The following is a 20699-nucleotide window of genomic DNA, read 5'->3' as shown; positions in this document are numbered from 1 at the left end:
CCACTTTTGCCAACAGCATCCCCTCTGGCCATTTGCTGACTCGCACACGTCGACTCTTTGCCTTCCATTACGCCCCGACCGCACTCGTGTCTCTTTTTCTTTCCTCATCGCTGCCACACCAGTCTGAAGCGATTAGCGTCATACCTTGCTATGAGCTTAAAACTTGGGGGAGGTGTCCCTTTTCACTGCGGTGTAATAGCTCCTATCTGAGAACACAGTAATCTCATCATTTACTTTTTACCATTTTTTTTTTAAATTGTCTTGGATTCCAAATGTAACGTGCATGCTCACAAAGGCACCCAGTCTTCCAAAGTACACGCCCCCATCTTAAAGAAATATTTGTCTATTTTGCATTCAATTTGGACCGCTTAAGCATTTTACAAAGCGGCGCTGAGAGAGTCATCTGAATAAATGAAGCAGGACGAGAGACTAATGCAAAAGGACGGCTGCGGAGTGCAAAGGGAAATCATAGCATGCCACCTTGGGTGTAAGCTGATCAGCCGTCCCGTCTAAGTCAGCATTTTCAAAGTTGAAGTCAGTCTAAAAATGTGATTTATTAGAGATCCATTGAAGCTAACTCACAGCCGAGACCTTTCCAAACCACTGTTGGCGGCCAAACGGCCATTGCTTGTTCTAAGTGAAACATTCAAAACTTGAATTTTGAATCGGAGGAATACCTGACATTTGATAACTATTAAAGGCGCTGTTCTGTCCTGGCCCATCAGAGTTATATTGAGTTATTTCTTTATGCGTGACGTGTCTTGGCTTGGAAATGTGTGACAGGCAAACAGGTGGGGCAGTCATCAGTGGAGACAAACACCTCGGAGGCACTCAGCCAAATCTGCCTTGTGTCGCGTGACGAATGATCATTTGCTGGAAAGGAGGGGTCACAAGACATCCAGAGAAGGCCATTAGGCTGGGAAACACTGGACAGACTGTGACAAGTTCTCACGTTTATCTAGATCCAGCTTTCGATAAATATTTTATTTTTCATTCAAAATGCAGAGAAAAGTCATAACACAAACAACATTGCCTCAAAGCATTTCCAACACGTTGCACTTTCATCCTAACCTGAATCCCTCATATGTGCAAACACCCAAATACACAAAAAGAGACAAAAGCTGTGACTGGTCAGCCCACATGGAGGTCAAAGAGGCGCTCTCATGTCATCTAATTACAAGACGCTTATGGGTGTTATTGAGTCGCTTCTAATTGCTTGAATATATTCCACAAGAACAAAAAAAAAAAAACAACTTTCAGACTCTCAGACACTCACACATCCTCAAAGGGGGGATTACAGCTCCATACTGCAGAATAAAAATTGTGTCAGAAATGGGGATGGACTGTCAGCCGGACTAATTATCCCAGTTGAAAAGTGCTATAGCTTCATTTCTCTGGCTTATGTCGAGGGGATTCTTTAGTTGTGACCTCATGCTTGAAAAGAAACATTATTCTCATAAAATTGACAACGCTTTCTGAGCAGCGTGCCTCTATTTGATAGCAAATTCTGGTGTTTTTATTGAACAGAGGCTGAGCTTAACTCAAATGCATATTAGGGTAATCATGGCAGCAAACCATGCACGTCACACACACACACACACACACACACACTCACACAGGGGTGTAATATACAGTATGCCAGCTTGCTCTTCTATTGCTGCACTTCCATAATATATTAGTCAACTGCATAGAGTTGGCTAATGCTACACAGTGCCTCCCATTGCAGCTAAATGCAGTACAGCAAGGTCAAAGCCAGGATAGTCGCGTGATCAATGCTAACGTGATTAGTAACGCGCCAGCATTTAGGCTGAGGCGGCTGCTAGTAAATTCCTCCTTTCCCACCATTGAGTGCAAGGGAAGTCAGGAGCAAACAAGTGCAGGTTAACACACAGCTGACCGTCAACCATAATCCATTTAAGACTGAAAACACAGAGGAGGGTGGAAGACATGGACTGTCAGATAGCACTTCACTACTGCATGTGAGCGATAGGTATTACAGCCAAACAGTAATATACAGGACAATACTCAAGAAATGACACTTGTACAGTATATACTTTAGTCATCTTGTATTTTTAGATTTACTATCCACTGAATATCAGTCAACACACAGCCATTATTGTCCAAATAGCTGGCATGATTGTGTTTTGCCTACAGTTGGGGTTGTCCTGATTCCATATTAATAATGGACATCCGTCCCATATCTGCAAAAAAACAAAACAAAAAAAAAACAGCTCCATACAAGCAGTCCATTGTCAAGTAGTGTACTTCTATCAAGCATCGCTTGGATAGAGCCCACATAATCACACAAAACCAGCATGTGTTAACTTGTAAACAATAGCAAGGAGTAGGAGTGATGTTGTTTGGCTTTATTTTTGTTAAACACCAAAACAGACATTGCAGCTGAGTGCAAAACTTGTCATGCACAAGTTTCCCGTGGTGGCATAGTAGTGTGGAAATTTAATTTAATTCCAACCTCATTACACATTTGAAAACAAATAAAGACCTTAGATGTCAAGACTTTTAAACCTCTGGCTCCCACAAACAACCAACAGTGTTCAGAATATTTGCAAAGCGCGATAAACTCCCATGGGATGGCAAAAGTCATTAGTTATAATATTAGCAATTTACTATAAAAGAGAGGCTAATGTATTGTGCTAGATGACCAGTCCCTGTTGGTGGTGAGTAATGTTGGGTTAATTGAACTTAATTGAGCACCTCAAGCCTTGCTACATTATACCATGATGTCAATACATACATCAGTAATATCATCTAATCTAGTCTTTTCTATCATTAACACTTCAAAAATTAATACTTTGTGCTGATAAAATATCATTACTCAAGGCTGTAATATCGTTATCAGACATGAAAACGCTGTACACTTCCGTCCTCCCCACTTTGCGGTTTGAATTGAAAATTGTATTGTTTTTCTAAATTAAGGTAAATTAACTAGAATACTGTTATAAGACATTCAGAAGATGCGTTCAAAAGATGCTATGTTGTATACTACACTGCTTCCAATAGGTTTTCAGTAATGTTACTGTAATTTTCAGTGAGGCACACATGCATCAAACTCGATAGCCGGAACAACAGGCTTTTACTGCAGGCACAACAAAAACATAATCCAAATTACTATTGTATTAATGATTCTTATTATTAGAATAATAATCATAATAATAACACCAGTTCCATCTGCAGCTGTAATCCACTCCAGCTAAAACTTAACTCAACTAAATATGTATTCTAATGATTTTTAAATCTTACTTTGTGAAAATTCACTTATCACAGTCGATTCAAGAACCAATTAACATTGACAAACGAGTAATTACCGTACCGGGACACCCCTACCTACAGTCAAGCATGGTAGTGAGCATGACTGCTTCCGGCATGGGAATGCTGTGGTCAAATGAGGGGAAACATGAAATCTACTGTGGCATTGTGAAGCATAGTATGACCCCCTCGGCTGGCAAACACGTTCTATTTAAGTTTAATTTTTCTATTATTGCAACACTTGAAAGACATAATAAGACATAATAAAATGATGAATGCTGAAATGTGAGGGGTGTTCTCACTTTTGTCATATACTGTAGGACAGCAGTCAGTAAATTATACTATCCAGCAATGCACTTGAATGTGTCGCATGTTCGAATGGAATAAAATCCTCTTCTAATAATCTTCCTCCATGTCTTGTACATCATCCTGGCAACACAAAACCCTTTGCCGACAGCTTCAGAGTTATCAGTCTATTATTAGTCACACTGGTGGCTGCACCTTTCCTCTCTCCCTTTCAACGCAGTGCTGTCAACACAGATGACTACCTTCTAATTGGATACAGGGAGTGCCGCATTCTCGCACCATCATCGAGTGATGCCAATCAACACTTGGATGTTAAACAAGTCCTCCTTAAAAAGTATTACTCTGTGAAATCATTGTGGGGGGGATTCTCCATGAAAAGCATGTGATTACAACAAGCTGACAGAAGCAGGCGAGAGGGCGGGGGTGTTCATTTTGGGCGGGGATATTGGCCAGAGAGAAAAGTTTGTAGAACAAAGAGGAGCCTTTGCTTCACTGTCTCTCCGCGCCTCAAATACTTGGCATCTCCTTGTTTTGTTTTGTTTTTTTTCCCCAAAGCTTGCAAGGAAAAGAAATATGCACAGACACACACATGATATACCAAGATGTAGGAGAGGGGCGGGGAAACATTGCTTCTCAATATCGGAATAGAAGACCGTTACGGTCGATATGAAAAGATGCTTTGGAGTGGACTGTGAATTTTCACCTGTGACTTATTTGAAACACCAGATTATTCTATCACCCTGTTTTACTGAAGTTACACTGTGGCCTTGTTTCCGCTTACAACACAAACATCCATTGCTGAAATTGTAGGGAATAGTTTTGCCCTATTTCAGCACTAGGCATTACAAGTGGTGTTCTAAAGCAAAGAGCCACATCTACAGTATCGATTGGACCAAGCTTCTTGGGCATACACTCCAGGATCTGCTCTACAACTCCATTTCTCTATTCTATATGCCGCTCCGGGGGAACAAAAAAATGTGTTGGACGTTGCATTTCATTAGGTGAAGTGCTCGCAGGATCTCAAGCGTGCCTTCTTTGTTTTTCATTATTTCTACCCTCCTATATTCGCCTCTAAAGCACTTTAGATTGAACCAGCAGTACACCGGTGCACAATTAATCAAGAAAAAAGAAAGCCAGGGTTGCAAACTGTAATATCCCTGTACTCCCAGTGTTACCTCTGCTAGTGGATAAACTTTAGCATGCTTCCTATCAATCCAAAAAGCACAACAAGGAGCCAGCAGTTTATGCACTTTCTGTCCTCTTCAGCCAACGCTTCCATTTGGCGCCTTAAGGCCTCCACCTCTAAGGATTCAAAAACATAGCTCTTTGTCCTCCTACAGAGTTCAGCCAAAGAACATGAAGCAAGGAGAGGCAGGATTACTGTTTGCATGTACCGTATGTACTGACATGGATTAGGACTTTGATGCTGAAATAACAACAGTACAGACGCATTTTTCGGAATTGTGTTTAAAACTGGATAATGCCCCCAAAAAGCGACGACAAGTAAGCGCAGTAATAATACAAAGTGAGTTGGTGGGCTGTGTAAATAATCAAGAAATGTCTGGAAAATGTAATTTTCACCCAGAAACCATCTGTTCTTTTCCTAATCTGTGGTTGCTTTCGACTAAGATTAAAGCGGAGCGACCTGTGAGCTCAAGTCAGTTAAAGCTGCCTTATTTTTTTTATGATGTGTGTATTTACAAATAAATGGGAGTGCATCTGAGCAATCACTCAGGGATTAAGATGATTTATGTCGCCTTGTTGACCTCGGATTCAAATGTGAGGTGATGGAGTCGTAATTCATTGACTGGAGTGTTGTATTTTGTACATTGTGGCCTTATAAACAAAATAAACACATATTAGAGTGAGTGTTTGTACTTAGAGAGCCAGCTGATCACGACAGCTCGAACTGGATAATGACTGTAACTTGTTTCTGTGCACAGAGTGTGTGAACCCAATCTGTCACTTCGGTGAAATTTTCAAACCCAAGTCGAAGACTTTCACTTGAAAAGGAGGCTAAATAACTCTGACAGGCCATCTAGAATACAGCTGGCCTAGCGCAACAAAAAGTAGGGAAAAAAACAACAGTTTTCATGCTTACATTGATATTTCACAGAATCCCCCCCCCCCCCCCCCCCCACTCCACCTGCTTAAGTAAAATCCCTTGTGCCCCATTGAGAGGCTTATGCGACCTGTCCGGCAAACCTTTCTAAAGTGACTGCCTCAGGGTCAGATTAAGCAGCAGACAAGATAAATGCTATTGGTTTAGCCTTGCAGGTAGCCATTAGTCTCAGGTCTGGGCCACAAACAAAAGAGCAGGAAGCAGACAGTCAAACATTCTAGCCCTCCATGCACAGAAACAGGTGTGCTCCTATTGCATTTGTTCCAAGGGGTTAATCTTTGTGTCTCTGCACCAGCTAGTTGTTTGCTTTTAGAGTCACGTTACTTTGCTCTGATTGTGTCCGCTGATGTGTTTTGGCTCTCCCTTTTGTGCTTTAAATGGAGGCTTTTGACAGCCACTTTGGCTTTGCTCACGCCTCACAGGAAGTCACGCCTGGACCTCCCAGTCGGCGAGCTGTAGCTTTGTGAAGGGAAGGGCCAGTGTGGTGCAAACTGAAAAAGACAGCTGCCTGAATGGCATTCATTTTGGCTCCTTGTTTGGTTGACCTCAAAGTGGAAACAGAGGAAAAGGTGATATTTCCAAACCGATTCCAGCCTTGAGGTGCATATTCATACCAAGTGGCGCCTCGCAAGAATTCTTGAGCTGTCAGCAGGTTGTTTTATGCGAGAGTCTTTGCATACTGCTGACAATGATTTCATTCCGGCATTAAATCCTGGTGCACCAAGAAAGGAGGGTAACAGAGTGAAAACAATGAGAGATTTGCTGAAGACGATGATGGAAATGCATCTTTTAGCATGTGAACTATAGGAGATCAATAGCTACACACTGAACACTTTAAATGGGTCAACAAAACACTCATGGGGGAGCACAAATATTGGCTTGCACAATTTCCTTTCCCTAATGGACACACACTTGCGTGCACCATTCAGTGAATAGCTGTTTTAAGAAGTGCTCGGCCTTCATAAAACATGCATGCTGTTAATGCGCGCTCTTATGTGCATTTCTTGGGCCCTGGTCACCAGGGAACTGCTTCAGCCGACTAAACGGGCTAGCCTTTGTGACAAAGTCTGTCTGGAAAAAAAAAAAAAGTCACCATCCTCAGACTGTGGACAAAACCTTCATCCAACCCTTTTTGGACATCTCAGCGACGCACAGGAGGATTGCTCAGGGTTAGGAGATAACGAGCATTCTGCAATATTTAGATATTTCTTTAATCAGCCATCTTCTTGCAGAGAATTTCTTCAGCAGAGTAATTGTCTCCATGAGCATAAGTCCATGGAGGAATTAAAAAGGAGGAAATAATTAAATTCCTCAGCTAGAGCAACTCACTGGAACATTATCCCTGCAGGTAGATTGAGCGGGCAAGTGCACACGTGTGTCTTTGTGCCGACCAGCAACTTCAATGTCAAAAGTCGCAGTGTGCCATTACGCAACTAACGTTTGTCCACAAGGAAAGTTAGCTTTGCAAGCCGTGCCTCCATATGAGACACATCAACTGGGCCCTCAAAGGGGAGGGGGCCGGGGGGTGCTGCTGGAGCAAGCAGAAGGATAATCCCCCTTCTTCTATTGTTGCATGCTTTCATCTATTTTTATAAGGCGAACGAGGGGAGGGCCTAGAGATGGCGAGAGGAGGGAAGAAAAAGTATCTTCTGAGAGCAGTCAGCCTCATATACTGTATATAAAGCCCACGCTCACTTAAATAAACACATGTATTGATCCCAAATCATTACTGCCAAGTAGAAACCTGAAACATGCCCCAGTTTGATCTTTACTGTGTCTGGTGTAAACATTACAGTTGATGCATCAACACAGCCCAAAGCTAAGGCACTCTCGCAATATACAGTATTATACGTTTCTATCAAGATATTCTATATTCATTAATATGAACATAAAAACTGAATGACTCAATGCTTCTAATGTATTGATTCATTTTCAGTGATAGTAAAGCTAATGTTATACAAGCTGTACATTGACTCCTCTAAGGTATATCCAAGTTTACTTTCTGTATTGTCCCTTGACAAAAATGCGTGCTGAAAGCTTTTGCAAGATTCTGTATATGACACATTCTCCAAACATTTTGACTAAATGCCTGACAAGGGAGATAATTAAAGCTGAAGTGCACATTTTTTTGAAAATGCACCCCCCATGCCAAATAGCAGCAAATAAAACCTTGCACTGACAGCAATATGTCAGAGAAAACAATCTTAATGATTTAGATACCATGTGATGATTAGATATTGATACATAATTAACTTTCTCGTGTAGTAATTTGGCCCCATAAGTATGGCCTAGGAAGGTGTTTAAGGCGATTTCCATGAGTGTGATGGTGGTGAACACAAAAGGTAACTATTTTCATTGTATTTGCAAAGTTCCTTTACTGAGACAATATTATCTGTGAAACAGGAAATGTGTGCGTATCTGTGAAACAGGAAATGTGTGCGTAGTTTGCAAACAGCACATCAATAATGACTCCCACTGCAAATTATTTTACAGGATGCAATTATAGATCACGTCAGAGCCTACTCAATAAAAGGTTAGGTGTTTGTGTCCCTTTTCCCCCCCAATATCCAGAATTAAATCATCAATCAACAAAACACCAAATGTTACCCAAGATTTATTTTGGTATCACTACAGAGCAATCATTTAACAATTACAAACAAGCACTCTACATTCCACCTTTTTGACTAACTATTGTAAAGATCTCTGCAGGTTTGATAAAATGATGTCTTAAATGGTGTCACATACTGTAATTGGCATCAATAATCAGCCTCAGCAGCCAGAATAAGGAGAATCCTGGAAAACCCGACACCATCCATGCCTGCTGGAGATGAAGCACAAGCACAGGCTGTTTTCTCAGCAGCGAGCCAGAACTTCTTATTTATTTCGACAAGTATCCCAAATGTCAGAGGTTAAGCTGCTGGCGGTCCCGACGCCGCACATACCTAATGTAAACAGAGACAGGACTAGAACATGCGCTTGTCAGCTCATGCACAAACATCGGCAGGAAAAAATGTGTGCACATTTTGCCATTCCTACCTCAAAAGGTCAAAACGACGAGGAGGTGTGTATATTCAGACAAGAGTGTGCAGAGCACGCTCTCAGAAAAACAAAGATATCTCTGACCAATTTTGGCAATGATTCCCTAAAATAAAGACACAAGGATTAATATTGGCTGCAGGCTCACTACATCTGGTTGGAGCTGTTTGGGGTGCAAACACATGTTCAGCGTTTACAGGAAGGCTCTGTAATCACACAAATGTGATGTGTTTTATAACGACAAGAAGGAAAACAAGAATTAAATTGCATGGAGTTGACACGTGGAAAGAATACGTATTGTGGCTTATTATGCATTGGCTGTATGTGCACGGCGCCTCCACTGTGAGATATGTTTAGCGGGTGCATGAATGAATGCATGAGGTGCTGGAGTTTGCCTACAGAATGTGTGAACACCTGAATGTGTTTCTTGTTAAACTATTCCAGCACATTCTCCGAAGTGTGAAAAGAAGTGAATGTTCTCTTTTCCAGCGTCGGCTCTGCTGGAAGTCGTTAACATATGCACATCCACACACGTACAATTACATACCCAAAGAAGTGGCACCCACTGCCTCCTCCCAGTATGTTGCACCTTCCTTCTTTTGTACGATGGGCATTCACATTGTGATCACGTTGCAACATTGCAAACAAAAACAGACATAGGAGGGAGGAGAGGACTGGAGGCTCTGACAGAGATTTTTTATTGTCTTTGTTGAGGCCTCCGCCCATACACTATACCTGGCATGTTAGCAATGCTAGCGGAGATGCATTCAGAATGAACCGCTGTCTGAGAAAGTGATTTCATTCCGACTGCAACAAATGCCATTTGAATATGAGCCAAATCTCCCGGCGTTGTTTCACTGCTCCTAAACAGGCGGCGGATGCACACTGTATGACTGCGGGCCCTCATTGAAAATACAGTCATGTCTCTGCACTGCCATGACAAACTGTTCTTTACTTTTTTCTATCGCCGGTCGCTCCAAAGTGCAGAGCACTATGTTGCAACTCATCTTTTCAGCAAAAAAAAAACAAGTATTCTCTTTTGGATGAGGCTTTTACAGCATGCACTTAAAACACATTTCTTGCATGTTTTCATGCAAAAAGACAGGACATATTCAGAACAAAGGCTGTCTCAAAGGGTCCATAAAGTTGCTCAACTATTCTCCTGTTCAAAGAAGACATCCATCAGAGCGGTGGGGGTGGTCTTCACACAAGTTTGAAAGGCAGATAAATGATCTTTTTTGGTGTTTCTGGGTAGTCAGCCCGAGTTTCAGCTATACAAAAGACCAAAGCAATACTTGCCTTATGCACAGTCAACAGCAGTCAGACCTGCACTCAGGCTAACACAAGACACATGCCGCCCGTGAAGCAATTGTGGTTTGTGGTTCAAGGCAAACACTTCAAGCTGTAAACCTACAATAATTATAATTAACAAAAGCAGTATGCTTGGATTATGCAATAAGTTTGCTAGCAGTTAAAGTTGCTTCAATGGGCTCCCAATTGCCCATCACATACATTCAATACTGCTTATTGTAATATTTGGTGTATTAACCTGCAACCTGCTGTCTTCACTTGAATTTACTTGGATAAGTAACACAAGGTCTATATGTTTATCTGTGTGGATAATGTAGGCAGCATCTTTTTTTGTCCAAGTTCTCTTTTACTCCCTGTGGATTGCATATTTTCCTCCATAATAATCCTGTCCATGTTAAGGGACTTGGGCCGGCAGCGAGTGGGCTTTACAGCCCATGTGTGCTCAGTGTGCACAGGCACAGAGTCAGAGAGGAAGAAGCCAGGCCTGTGGATGTGACACAGGGGTATGATTTGAATACCTGCCTGCTCCAGCCGAGCCGTGATCAATCACTTCTCTGTCAGCCGCCACTCCCCGCTGGCGTCTTATCCCTCTTTTTTTCCCTCCTCCTTCACGTGGCTTCCTTTTTCACCTCACTCTCTCTACCTCTTTCCTGTTTTCTTTTTTTTATTTAAACATTCTTTAATTAATTTTCTCCCGGCATCTCCTCTCTACACCGCTCGGCCTCTCCCTCCTCCCGCTGTTCCATCTGCTTCTGAGCTTCTGTTCACCGTGTTATTCATTCACTCGACTTCCATCTCTTTACCTTCCCTCACGGTGCTTTCACTCACATTATCTCACCAGGTCCTCTTGTTCTCCCTATCTGCCCGGCTGTCGCCTTGCCTGGGGATATCACAAGAAGAAATAAGGGCCAAGGAGTACAAGGGATGGATGAGACATGCGTGGTATAAATCTACAGGGGCATCAAAAACTGTGAATGATGAAACTGTGATTTCCTCCATTTTTTTGTCCTGGTTTTCACATTCTGGTGCTTTATTTCTATGCACACATGGGCCATGACCTTGGGGAGAGGAGTGGATAATGCACATGCCTTCTGTTAAATTATTATATATATATATATATATATATTTTTTTTTTTTTTTTGCTCACCAAACTGCCCCAATTCACACACATACACAACCATCCCTGCACCATGTTTGGGGAAATCAAACCTAAGACCAGCGCTATTGCTTCTCCCGCTCTTGAAATATGAATGGTTTTAATTAAACACTTGCTTTGCCATCTGGCCGCACTAACGGGCCTGCCTCATTAACGGAAACACATCCACACGCACACACACGAGACATACACATTATTAACTAGGCTTTGAAAAAAAACAAAAAAACAACAACAATGAATAGAAGGATGTAGCGAGGCAACTCACACCTCACAGAGCTGCAAAATGATGCAGCGTCTCGTCCTGCATCAGCAGTAGCATTTTGGCATCATTGGAAAGCGTGGTAGTGGATCACCAGATCCAGCAGATGGCGCCACGGCAAAAAACCCTTAAAGCTAAAGTAGAGATTCCGCAATTCGGGTTGTAGAGTGAAAAAGTGACAAAAGTATTTGCTGTCTTGCAGTTAGAAGAGACACAGGAAGCAAGTGAAAGCACCGGGTACGGATGGTTCTCACATAGCTGGTGCTCCACCAAATGGGTTTTCATGTAAAACTACCATTTTCTTGCAACCAAACGCCTGTTAAACAAATTCCCTGCGTCTATTTGTGCGATCCAGTTGATGCGTGTCAAAAGCGGATGTGGCGTGTGCCGCTGAGGGATGTTTGTAATCCGACTGCGGTACCCCAGCAGGGAAGACGTTGACGGAGTCTGGGTGTGAGTTTGCTGCAGGGTGGTTTGTCTAGCAGCCAGAGTGTGGGAGGCATGCTAACACTAGCAAGACCAACTATTACTCTTTTAGAAGGGCTGCAATAAATTTGCACTCTTCATCCGCCTCGGCAGTCGACGTAAATGAACTCTCAGTGATGTTCAGGCCAGTAAACGGTTCTTCTATCTGCGAGTGATCATCTTAAGGTGCCGCCTCTGTTTGCAGGAGAGTTGAAGGATTGTCTAGTTCCTGACAACTCGCATTGCTTACAAATTTGCCTTCGGCAGAAAAGTAGTTTCAAAACAACAAAAAAGAAGATGCTAAGTGAAAGGGCAAAACATATTCACTGACATATCTCTGTAAGTCACACAATTGATCAAATAACATAAATATTTACTGTGGTAGTGTTCCACTCAAGCGCTAGCGGCTGTTCCGACATCGCACACCTCACACTGGATGAAATGGTGCAGAGTTTTTGTTTATTTGGAAGAATTAACTCTCAGAGGTTGAACACGTAACTGCCTACTTTCTAGCCAACAACAGGTTGTTTTGATCCAAACCTGTGGAAATGTTGATGAATATCTGATGAGGATGGGGGTGAGCTTATGAATAAGTGAAGGGAGCCAGCTGTGCATCACTATTTTGTCCGGGCGCAATGCTTCATATGTTCCTACTTAAACATAGTCATATCCTGATCTGGAATCAACCTTGGATTTTCCGGCACTTTTCCGGTGATTCAGAGTCAAAGATCAAGCCCAATCTCAATGAAGGTGTTGATGATAGCTGTTTTTTGGTTTATACTGCATGTGTGTGGAGTTTGAAACATGGGTGGGAAGTTGAGCTGAGATAGTGCACTATTGTTTCTGTTCCTGCATATTGTGTCTACTTGACAACCAGCGGGGTAGTCAATGTTAGGTAGCTAATTAGTATCTTTATGGGCCATCACATTTTCAGATCAAAAAATCAAAGTGTTTTGTCATTTCAACCTCTCATCTACATAGCGGAGTTCTAGGTGCTCTGAAAAAGGTATTTTTATGAAAATTATTTAAAAATTTGAGAGAACACATCTTAATATTTCAATAATGTCCTGATATTTAGTTGTCTTTTTCTCCATAATGACTCGCAGAAGTAATTCTACCTCTATGGTTTGATGTGTCATGTGGTTCCTTCTGTGTGGACCACATATAAGTGTCCCTTACATCGTTTTCACTCAGTTATCCGTTCCCATCTGGATGCAACTATTTACTAATCCGGCACAGTGTGGATGTGATTTTTTATTTTTTTTTAACCCGCCAAAAAAATACATTAAAAATCTCGGGAGGGTTCTTGTGTAGACTCCCCCCGCTTGTCAACCCTCACACACACAAACCTCTCACAGAGGTTGGAGCAGTTAGCCAATATTTGCCCTAACCTTTGATGATTGCATTTGCTTTGCACTTAGGTGTTTAACTGATGCCCTCTTAAAGAGTGGCCGCGCATAAGTGAGCAAGCAAGGTCTTCCTCAAGGACGCTTAAGAGGAGACATATTGCTAGTTTTAAAGTGGTTGGAACACAAAAGCGGGAATAATTTTTTTTTCACAAACAGCTAATCTATGGATACGGAACGTATGCACTACCTATATAAATTGCTTTGCTGCAATCTTGTTTGTATAAATGCTTTTCTATCGACACACACACAAGCCAAGTCAGCAGATCTTGATTAAGACAAGCATGTAGATGTCTGTTTTTCATCTTGGACAAAATGACCATGCCACCCCCCCCCAAACAAAAAAAATAAGGTATTTCCCACCGTCCAGTTGAATGATGCCTATGTCTAAAGAAGCTTTTTAAGGTAGCCCGATCAGTCCCATGCCAAACCCCCTATCACACTGCATTAAGGACAGCTGCTCATCTGACATGGACATCTTGCTTTGCCCAAGTCTACATGCGTCACAAACCACAACGAGACAGTTAATCCAGTTAGCTTGATTACGCATATTTTTGCAAAATGCAACCGCATACACACAACTCTGATGTGAAGAAACTACCTGAAAAAAAAAAAAACTTAAACTACAATCCAGACTGTTCATAGTGCCCGCTCACTCACTCATAGGCTTCACAGTAAATTTTGAGAAATATTAGCTTTCATACGGCCTTGAGGCAAACACAGCAACTATAGCAACACAGCCTCTTACCAATTCAACTAGGGTATTAGCCCCCTGTGGTTACTCCCCCCTTGACTTTATTTCAACCAAGGGAAAGATCATGTGGAAAATCTATCCTCACTACCAGATGAAATTCAGCGGGAATCACCCGAAGCAACAATGAGCAAAAGGAGGAAAGTTAGTTTGAAAGGTTTTGAAAGAAAAAAAAAAGTCTGTGGAGTATGTTTCAACATGAAGGTCTATCGCAAAAGTGCATCAAGAAGGAGCGTTGTGGCGGCAAGAATCCTCAAGTCAAATACTGTCTAAGAAAAAAAAAAACAGAGAACCTCGCAAGTTTGTGACTGTCTACCTGTCTAACATCCTGCTTGAATGCTCTAGGCAGTATGTGCGTGCATGTGTGGCCTTTATCTTAGCATTTGTTTTTTTTTTTTCTAAATCTCCTTTCAGTGTTTGCCCCTACCATTTTCCATGTGCTCTGCCTCACCGACACTGCCATCCGGCGTTGTCCTCTCGTAGCTGTCCTCGGGCAGGGGCAGGGCGCCTAGCCGGGGCCCCGATGAACTCTTGCTGCTGGGTGTCTCAGACTCGTCCAGGCCGCTGTCGTAGCAGCTCTGCAGCGATCCCTGCTGGTGAGGGTCCTGGGGCTGGCTCACCACCGAGAAGGTCACTCGGCGAAACGGCTACAAGAGAAACCAAATTGCCGGGGGTCACTATAAAAGGGACGCTTTGAAACTTACTTGTTTGTTTAGAAGGGAGTTCCATCCATAGAATTTTAGGAAAGGGAGTTCAGGTCAGGAAAAGCAGACAATTGAGGGTGGCTTTTTGCGAGGATTCCAAAGTAGTTGAGGAACTAGATAGTGTTTAAAAGTTTATGCAAATAAAGATAATCATGTTCTTGCAGTAATATGTGTTCCTGTATCATATCCATCCCTTGTTTGCTCCATTTTGGAGAGAAGAGGAAAACGGTTGCTATTGCAGTTCCAGATATGCTTGGCTGCACATCTTGAAATAAAGCCTGGACCTCAGACTTAAGTCACCTACATACGTGGGAGCTGTGGGCTGTATGCTGGAGCCTATCTCAGCTGTCTTTGGGCGAGATGCAGGGTTGCCTCTCGTATGTTGGATGTAAAATGTGATTCAAGTATGCAATAGCGCTTCTTGGAGACACACACTCAGGTGTGGACAAACATAGCTGAAGAGATGCAGCGTGTTCCCAGTACGGCTACTTTACTGTAGCACTTTTAAACTGTCACACACTTAATATAAATATATATATACACACAATACATGCCTAATCTCCCACAGCAGTAAACAACTTTAATAACTTTTAACTCCCAGAGATACATCAACAGATACTAGTCAGGGGGGCTTTTTAACATATTCATTTCAGAAGGACAGAGGGAACAGGGGATGCAGGTAAACGATAAGAGCGTTCCGATCCAGCTGAGGCTCTGCGGGCTTGCGCTGTCAATACGTGGAGCTTGATCGAAGGCATTATTGAGCAGTGTCAGTGAGTTAAGCAGTAAGAGCATTTCATTAAAGTAAAAGCCTCTTTTTTTTCACTGTATCACTCGCTTTTCCCTTCCATGCACCGCTGCTCTCAATCCCTGTCAAAGTGCTGCACAAAAGTAACGGCAGACAGCAAGGTGGGGGCGGTGAAAGACAGATTTACGTGTGCGCTACAGAATAAAGGAGAAGGCTTGTTTCCATTATCATAATAAATGGCTTTACAAACGGCTAATGCAGTTCATTAATTAGATACAAACATAGTGCCAGCTTGCTTCTGTTGCTAGGTCCTCGCCGGACCTCATCATCATCTTCCTGACATTGTCTTCTTTTGATTAACCTCCATGATCCATATTAAAAGCTCATTATTCAATCATTTCTCCCTCAGTGTCTGTCCGTTTGTTATCCTGTTGTCTCGATTAGTTTAGTCGAGTATTTCCTGCCATGATGTAATACATAAAACACACCCGCATGTGACGCTGTAAACAGATGGCTTGTCTGGATTCACAATCAAGTGGAATGACTTCTGAGAGTCACGTTGGAGTTGACTGGGAGTCATGTCAGTCAAAGTATTCAGCTATTTCGATGGCTTTTCGGTAGCAGTCAGCAACCGCTCACTTCTGATGACAGGGTGGTGACATCATTGTTTTTAGAACGCCGTGGTTTGCTCGTCTACACGGCAATGACAAGCCATCATTATCAGATTTTCCCACTCTGGAAGCCGTTTCAAGGGCTGAAACGATAAATTACCTTACCGTTTCTACCTTAAAATGTTTCCTTGTGAAGAGGTTCATGTGTTGTGAAGAGAAAGCAATATACTGATGTGGGAAAACAGGCCACCTTTGGAAAGTTGTCTTCTGCTCCAAGAAACACTTAAACAAGTATGAGTCTTTGCACGGTAAAAGATTGTTTGTTTACCGATAATAACATTTACCCAAACCTCCGAGAAAAATGACAAAAAAGGGTTTCTTCTTCTGTTTGAGTGGAAATTTGCATTTATTTATTTACTTCCACTTGGTTCTCTGGTTGGTTGGCTAACACTGCAATCCTGGCAATAAATCATGTTTCCGTGTAATTACAATCAACACTCAACAAATGAATCGGTATAAATATTCATGCAAATTTCACTCCAATAGCCAAACATTTGTTGTGTAATTAAAATCATGGACCCAGAAGGAAAACGGTTCTGTGAGTGTAATAACACTTGAGGCCATGTTAAGATGTTAAATCTCGTTTTTTTGTTCGTTTTCTGGTTGTGTTTTTTGCACCCAAACACTGACGGCTGTGAGGTGTTACACTGCCTAGGAAATAGTTATCCAATGATGCAAATGCAATAAATGTTGCCTTATGAATTGCTGGCAAAAAAGCACTCCAGAAAATGTGTGTCAAGGGAAACCTTAGTTAGTCAGTGGGAAGGAAGTTTTAAATTTGAATCAACAAGCAGATTTTATTCATCTGACTTCCCTTTACACTTTCAATGGGTAAGCAGAGGAAGATAGAAGAAATATGGAGGGAGGAAAGCTAATTTGTTTTCAGGCCAGATATGGAGCTCGTTGCCCGCAGGCTTTGGATCAAAATTTGCAGCATCCACCATCTGCACATCAACCTTTGCTCCTTTCATTCTCAAACTTTTTCTTTTCCATTTTCAAGTCAAACTCAACAATGGACATGGTTTCGTTTTTTGTTTTTTTTTTGGTATTGACAGCATACAGTATCAATAATTATGTATATGCAATAAATATGATGAGTTCTGCTTTTGCAGGTACCTTTCAGTGTTTGCAGTGAAAATGGCAATGGCAGGGACACAGCTCTTTTCGTGCCCTGTGCATTTGTAAAGCCTGACCGAGTACATGTGCTCCCACTGCGCTCCTTCAACTTCCTGCCCTTAAAGTTCACACCTCTGCCAATCAACGCGACAGAATGACTTGCACATGCAAACATAGACAAATCCAGTTGGTAAAAAGAGTTTTTTTGCTCTTCAACGCTGCTTTAGCTCTATTAAAAGGTATTCCTAAATGCAAAGAAATTACAATTTCTGATGTCTATGAATTTAGAGCTGAAAAAAAAAAAGATCAAAACCTTATCAAATTGCTCCGCTTGTACGGTGAAACTATCACACAGCCACACATATTGCACGGCTTAACCCCATGCTGTGCTCTGCACAAGAGTAGTGAGGAGGCTTTTAATGCATGACTTTCATTACAAGTTAGCACTACTTTGTTTTATCTTTGCCAGATGCTGGGACCCCTCTGAGGGGGCAAAACAGCAGACTCTTTTGGGGGTGTGCCTGTGATTGAAACCCAGCTGTGACAGCCACGGGTGATTGAACAAAGCCGTCATCCTAAAAGACAAACAACGCAAACAGCCACAGGTTTTTATTCAAAGCACTCCAACGTGGCTTAACTTGGCCTATTTCCTGTCTGGGAAAGAAAAAAACACATGGCTTTAGTGACTCAAATGCAGGTTGAGCCAACAAAAACACAGCATACCTCTCATGTCTTATAATGTGTGACCTCTTGGATTTGACTTTCATTTCCTTCACCACTGAACTCAATATTTGGCTGCTGTCAGCAGGTTGGAGGTATCTTTGTTTTTGTTCTTCAATGCCCACAAAGGGTTAAAACACTCTTTGGCATTTGTGTTACACTTGAGTGAAAACACATTGATATATCATGAGAAATTGTGGAATGAAATGTGTTTATGCTCTAGATGCTGACTGGACCACATGGGTCAAATGTAGTGGGCCCAGACTCTGAGCTCGGAGAGCAAAAATAAACTGCAATGTCCTTTTGCAGTCGAGCAAGAAAGACGGAAGGTATACCACGTGGAAGGTGTGATTAATAGGTCTTTTCAGCAGTGAGAAAGGCCAAAGAATTGGAGGAGTGAGTAGGCTTTGCCTACTAAAAGTGCTAGTCGGCAAGCAAGTCTGACATTAAGAAGCCTTGTTTCATTTTTAATGGCCAACCAAGCAGAGGCTACCTGAGACATGCAAAGAGTGCCAAGTATCAACATTTATCCCAATGGTGACTGCTTGCTTAGCACGGCTCTGATAAAGCCTACTGTAATTCCACTCGTATAAATTCAAACAATCAGATACACTGTGATAGATGTGATAAATGAGACAAATGTCCTCAAGGTGAATATCCGATGGAGTAATCAATGGCAACCTGATCAGGGTGGATCAGGTTCTTGGGTTCATCTCCGTTGATTACAGGGCACTTCAAAGCATGAACAGTGATGCTGCCAAAAACAAGTGTTCTATTGTGGATGGTCTTCAAGTCCAGCCTTTGCGAGTGACCAGGGGGGATTTCAATAAGGAACTGGAATGTTGGCAATGAATTGGGCAGCTTCCCCAAGACAAACACCCGCAGAGTCAAAGGTATCATCTTCTTGCCTGACTGATAGCTTTGGCCCCCGTCAAGCTCCAGCGCTCGTCCTCACTTCCTTGCCTGTCTTCTCCATGCTCTACTCCTCCTCCGCACACACATTCCTCCCATAAGGAAAGGCAGGATGAAGAGATGAAACCAGGCTAACATTTCCAAAGAACACCCAAGACTCCCCAAAACAGAAAAGAAAGAAAAACAACTTTTGCAAGTTCAGTGCCTGAATTTCCCGTTATCTTCAGAATCAACAAAGAAAAAAAAAACTTATCCTACTCTGCTTAGCCTGGAAAAGTAAATTATTCCTTGTCTTTTTACACAACCAGGCAAACAAGGACACCCACTGCCTAAAACATACATACCAAAATAGTCTAATCTTCTTAGATTAATAATACATTTTATTTATATAGCACATTTCAATGTGCTCAAAGATTAAAGAAAGCTAGATTAGAGTGACGGATCAAATGCTGGAACCTTTTAAAGTTATGACCAGGAACTGTGAACTCATTCATGCCATGGGTACAAAGCTTTATGGGCAATACCAGTGTCTCCAAGAGTCATTTCACTCTTCTGTTTTATCAAGTGGCTATTTTATGATTTGCTAGTGCAATAAACAGTTGAACACGTTCCGCTTCGCTCTCTTAAATCTTTACAGGACCATTATTGCATTAGTTTGGCAGAGGACCCACAGGAAAGCCAAAACATGGACTCTTGTGTGCCTCGAGTTTATGGTGAAGGATATGACCCACAATGGCATCTCAAGGCACAGAAGCTCTCTAATGGGAGCTGCTTTTAGCCCTCTCATTGGATGACAAAAGGGGAAGTGGGTATTGAAGAAGAAGGAAGGATTCCAAAGTTTTGAATGAAAAGGAAACACATGATGTTTTTTTTTTTTTCATTCCTTCATCACCCTTCAAGTCTTTTCTTTTCCCACTGTGTTTGGAATGTCTTTGGAAAAGTGCCATGGCTACCACTTTCCTATTAGCATGCACCCCATGCGCACAGTCGGAGAGACAAGGAGGAAGGGAAAAAAATAGGGGAAAAAAAAGATCACACAGTTACTTTCTTAAAGTCTGGGCTAAACTTTTAATTGATCTTCAAGAGGCGGATTGGGTCACTGGTGTAACAAAGATACAATTCTTAGGGGATGCGTTTGAACATCACCACAGGCTTAGACCAAAGTGTTTATTAGTTTGGTAAGGCATGGGGGTGGCGGCAGCATGGGTGTAGGGAGGGGGTGGATGGCCTAAATGGGTTTGGGTGAGGCCCTCAAGTTTGACACTCTCTGTGTTGTGTTTCCATTCACGGTCTGGTGAAGTTTGAATATAAGCACAGAATACATTCTTTCTGTTTGTTTCTTCTCTCGTCCAGCGTGGCGAACGCACACTTTACGCAGCCAGGCGTGCAAGTGCCACTCGTCTGTCGTCTGCGAGTATGTGTGTCATGCCTTTGCCTTTGTCATGTCATCTTACATGTCAGCCAGCCATCAACTCAGATTCCACAATCTTGGCATGAGGGCAGGTATACAGGTGTCAAGTCGGGGGATCAGTCACCGCTCTGGCAGCATCACATCTGACCAGTGGACCGCTACTGTCAGGTTGCAACGAGCCTGAGGCTGGCGCTAACGTTAGGTTGTTGTGACATGGCTCTGGGTGTCATCACAAAGCATGACGGCGACGGTGCCTGGAGTCGGCGCAAAGCGGCCCAATGCCAAACTTGTGCATGATGTGAGGAGGAGCGATTGATTTGTTTTGCTATGTGAGAATG

The 20699-nt window shown here is 42.3% G+C and overlaps 1 protein-coding gene across 6 annotated transcripts in view; it reads right to left on the bottom strand.

Annotated features, from left to right (window-relative positions):
- pcdh7b (protocadherin 7b) overlaps positions 1-20699 on the bottom strand; it is an 87209-nt gene that overhangs the window by 26861 nt on the left and 39649 nt on the right. For 2 of the 6 annotated variants that reach the window (XM_058065671.2, XM_058065674.2), the window contains exon 2: positions 14531-14726. The exons of 2 other annotated variants lie outside the window; for them this stretch is intronic. In XM_058065671.2, the coding sequence (XP_057921654.2) occupies positions 14531-14726 (196 nt within the window). Of the gene's footprint in view, positions 1-14506; positions 14727-20699 lie in introns of all 6 variants that reach the window. 2 more of the 6 variants (XM_058065670.2, XM_058065673.2) reach the window with 1 other exon arrangement.

Source organism: Doryrhamphus excisus, linkage group LG2 (assembly GCF_037039965.1).
Source record: "Doryrhamphus excisus strain RoL-2023G ecotype Guam linkage group LG2, RoL_Dexc_Guam_v1.1, whole genome shotgun sequence".
Taxonomy (NCBI): Eukaryota; Metazoa; Chordata; class Actinopteri; order Syngnathiformes; family Syngnathidae; genus Doryrhamphus; species Doryrhamphus excisus.
Note: the sequence above shows the minus strand (reverse complement) of the source record. Positions and strands in the feature narration are given on the sequence as shown.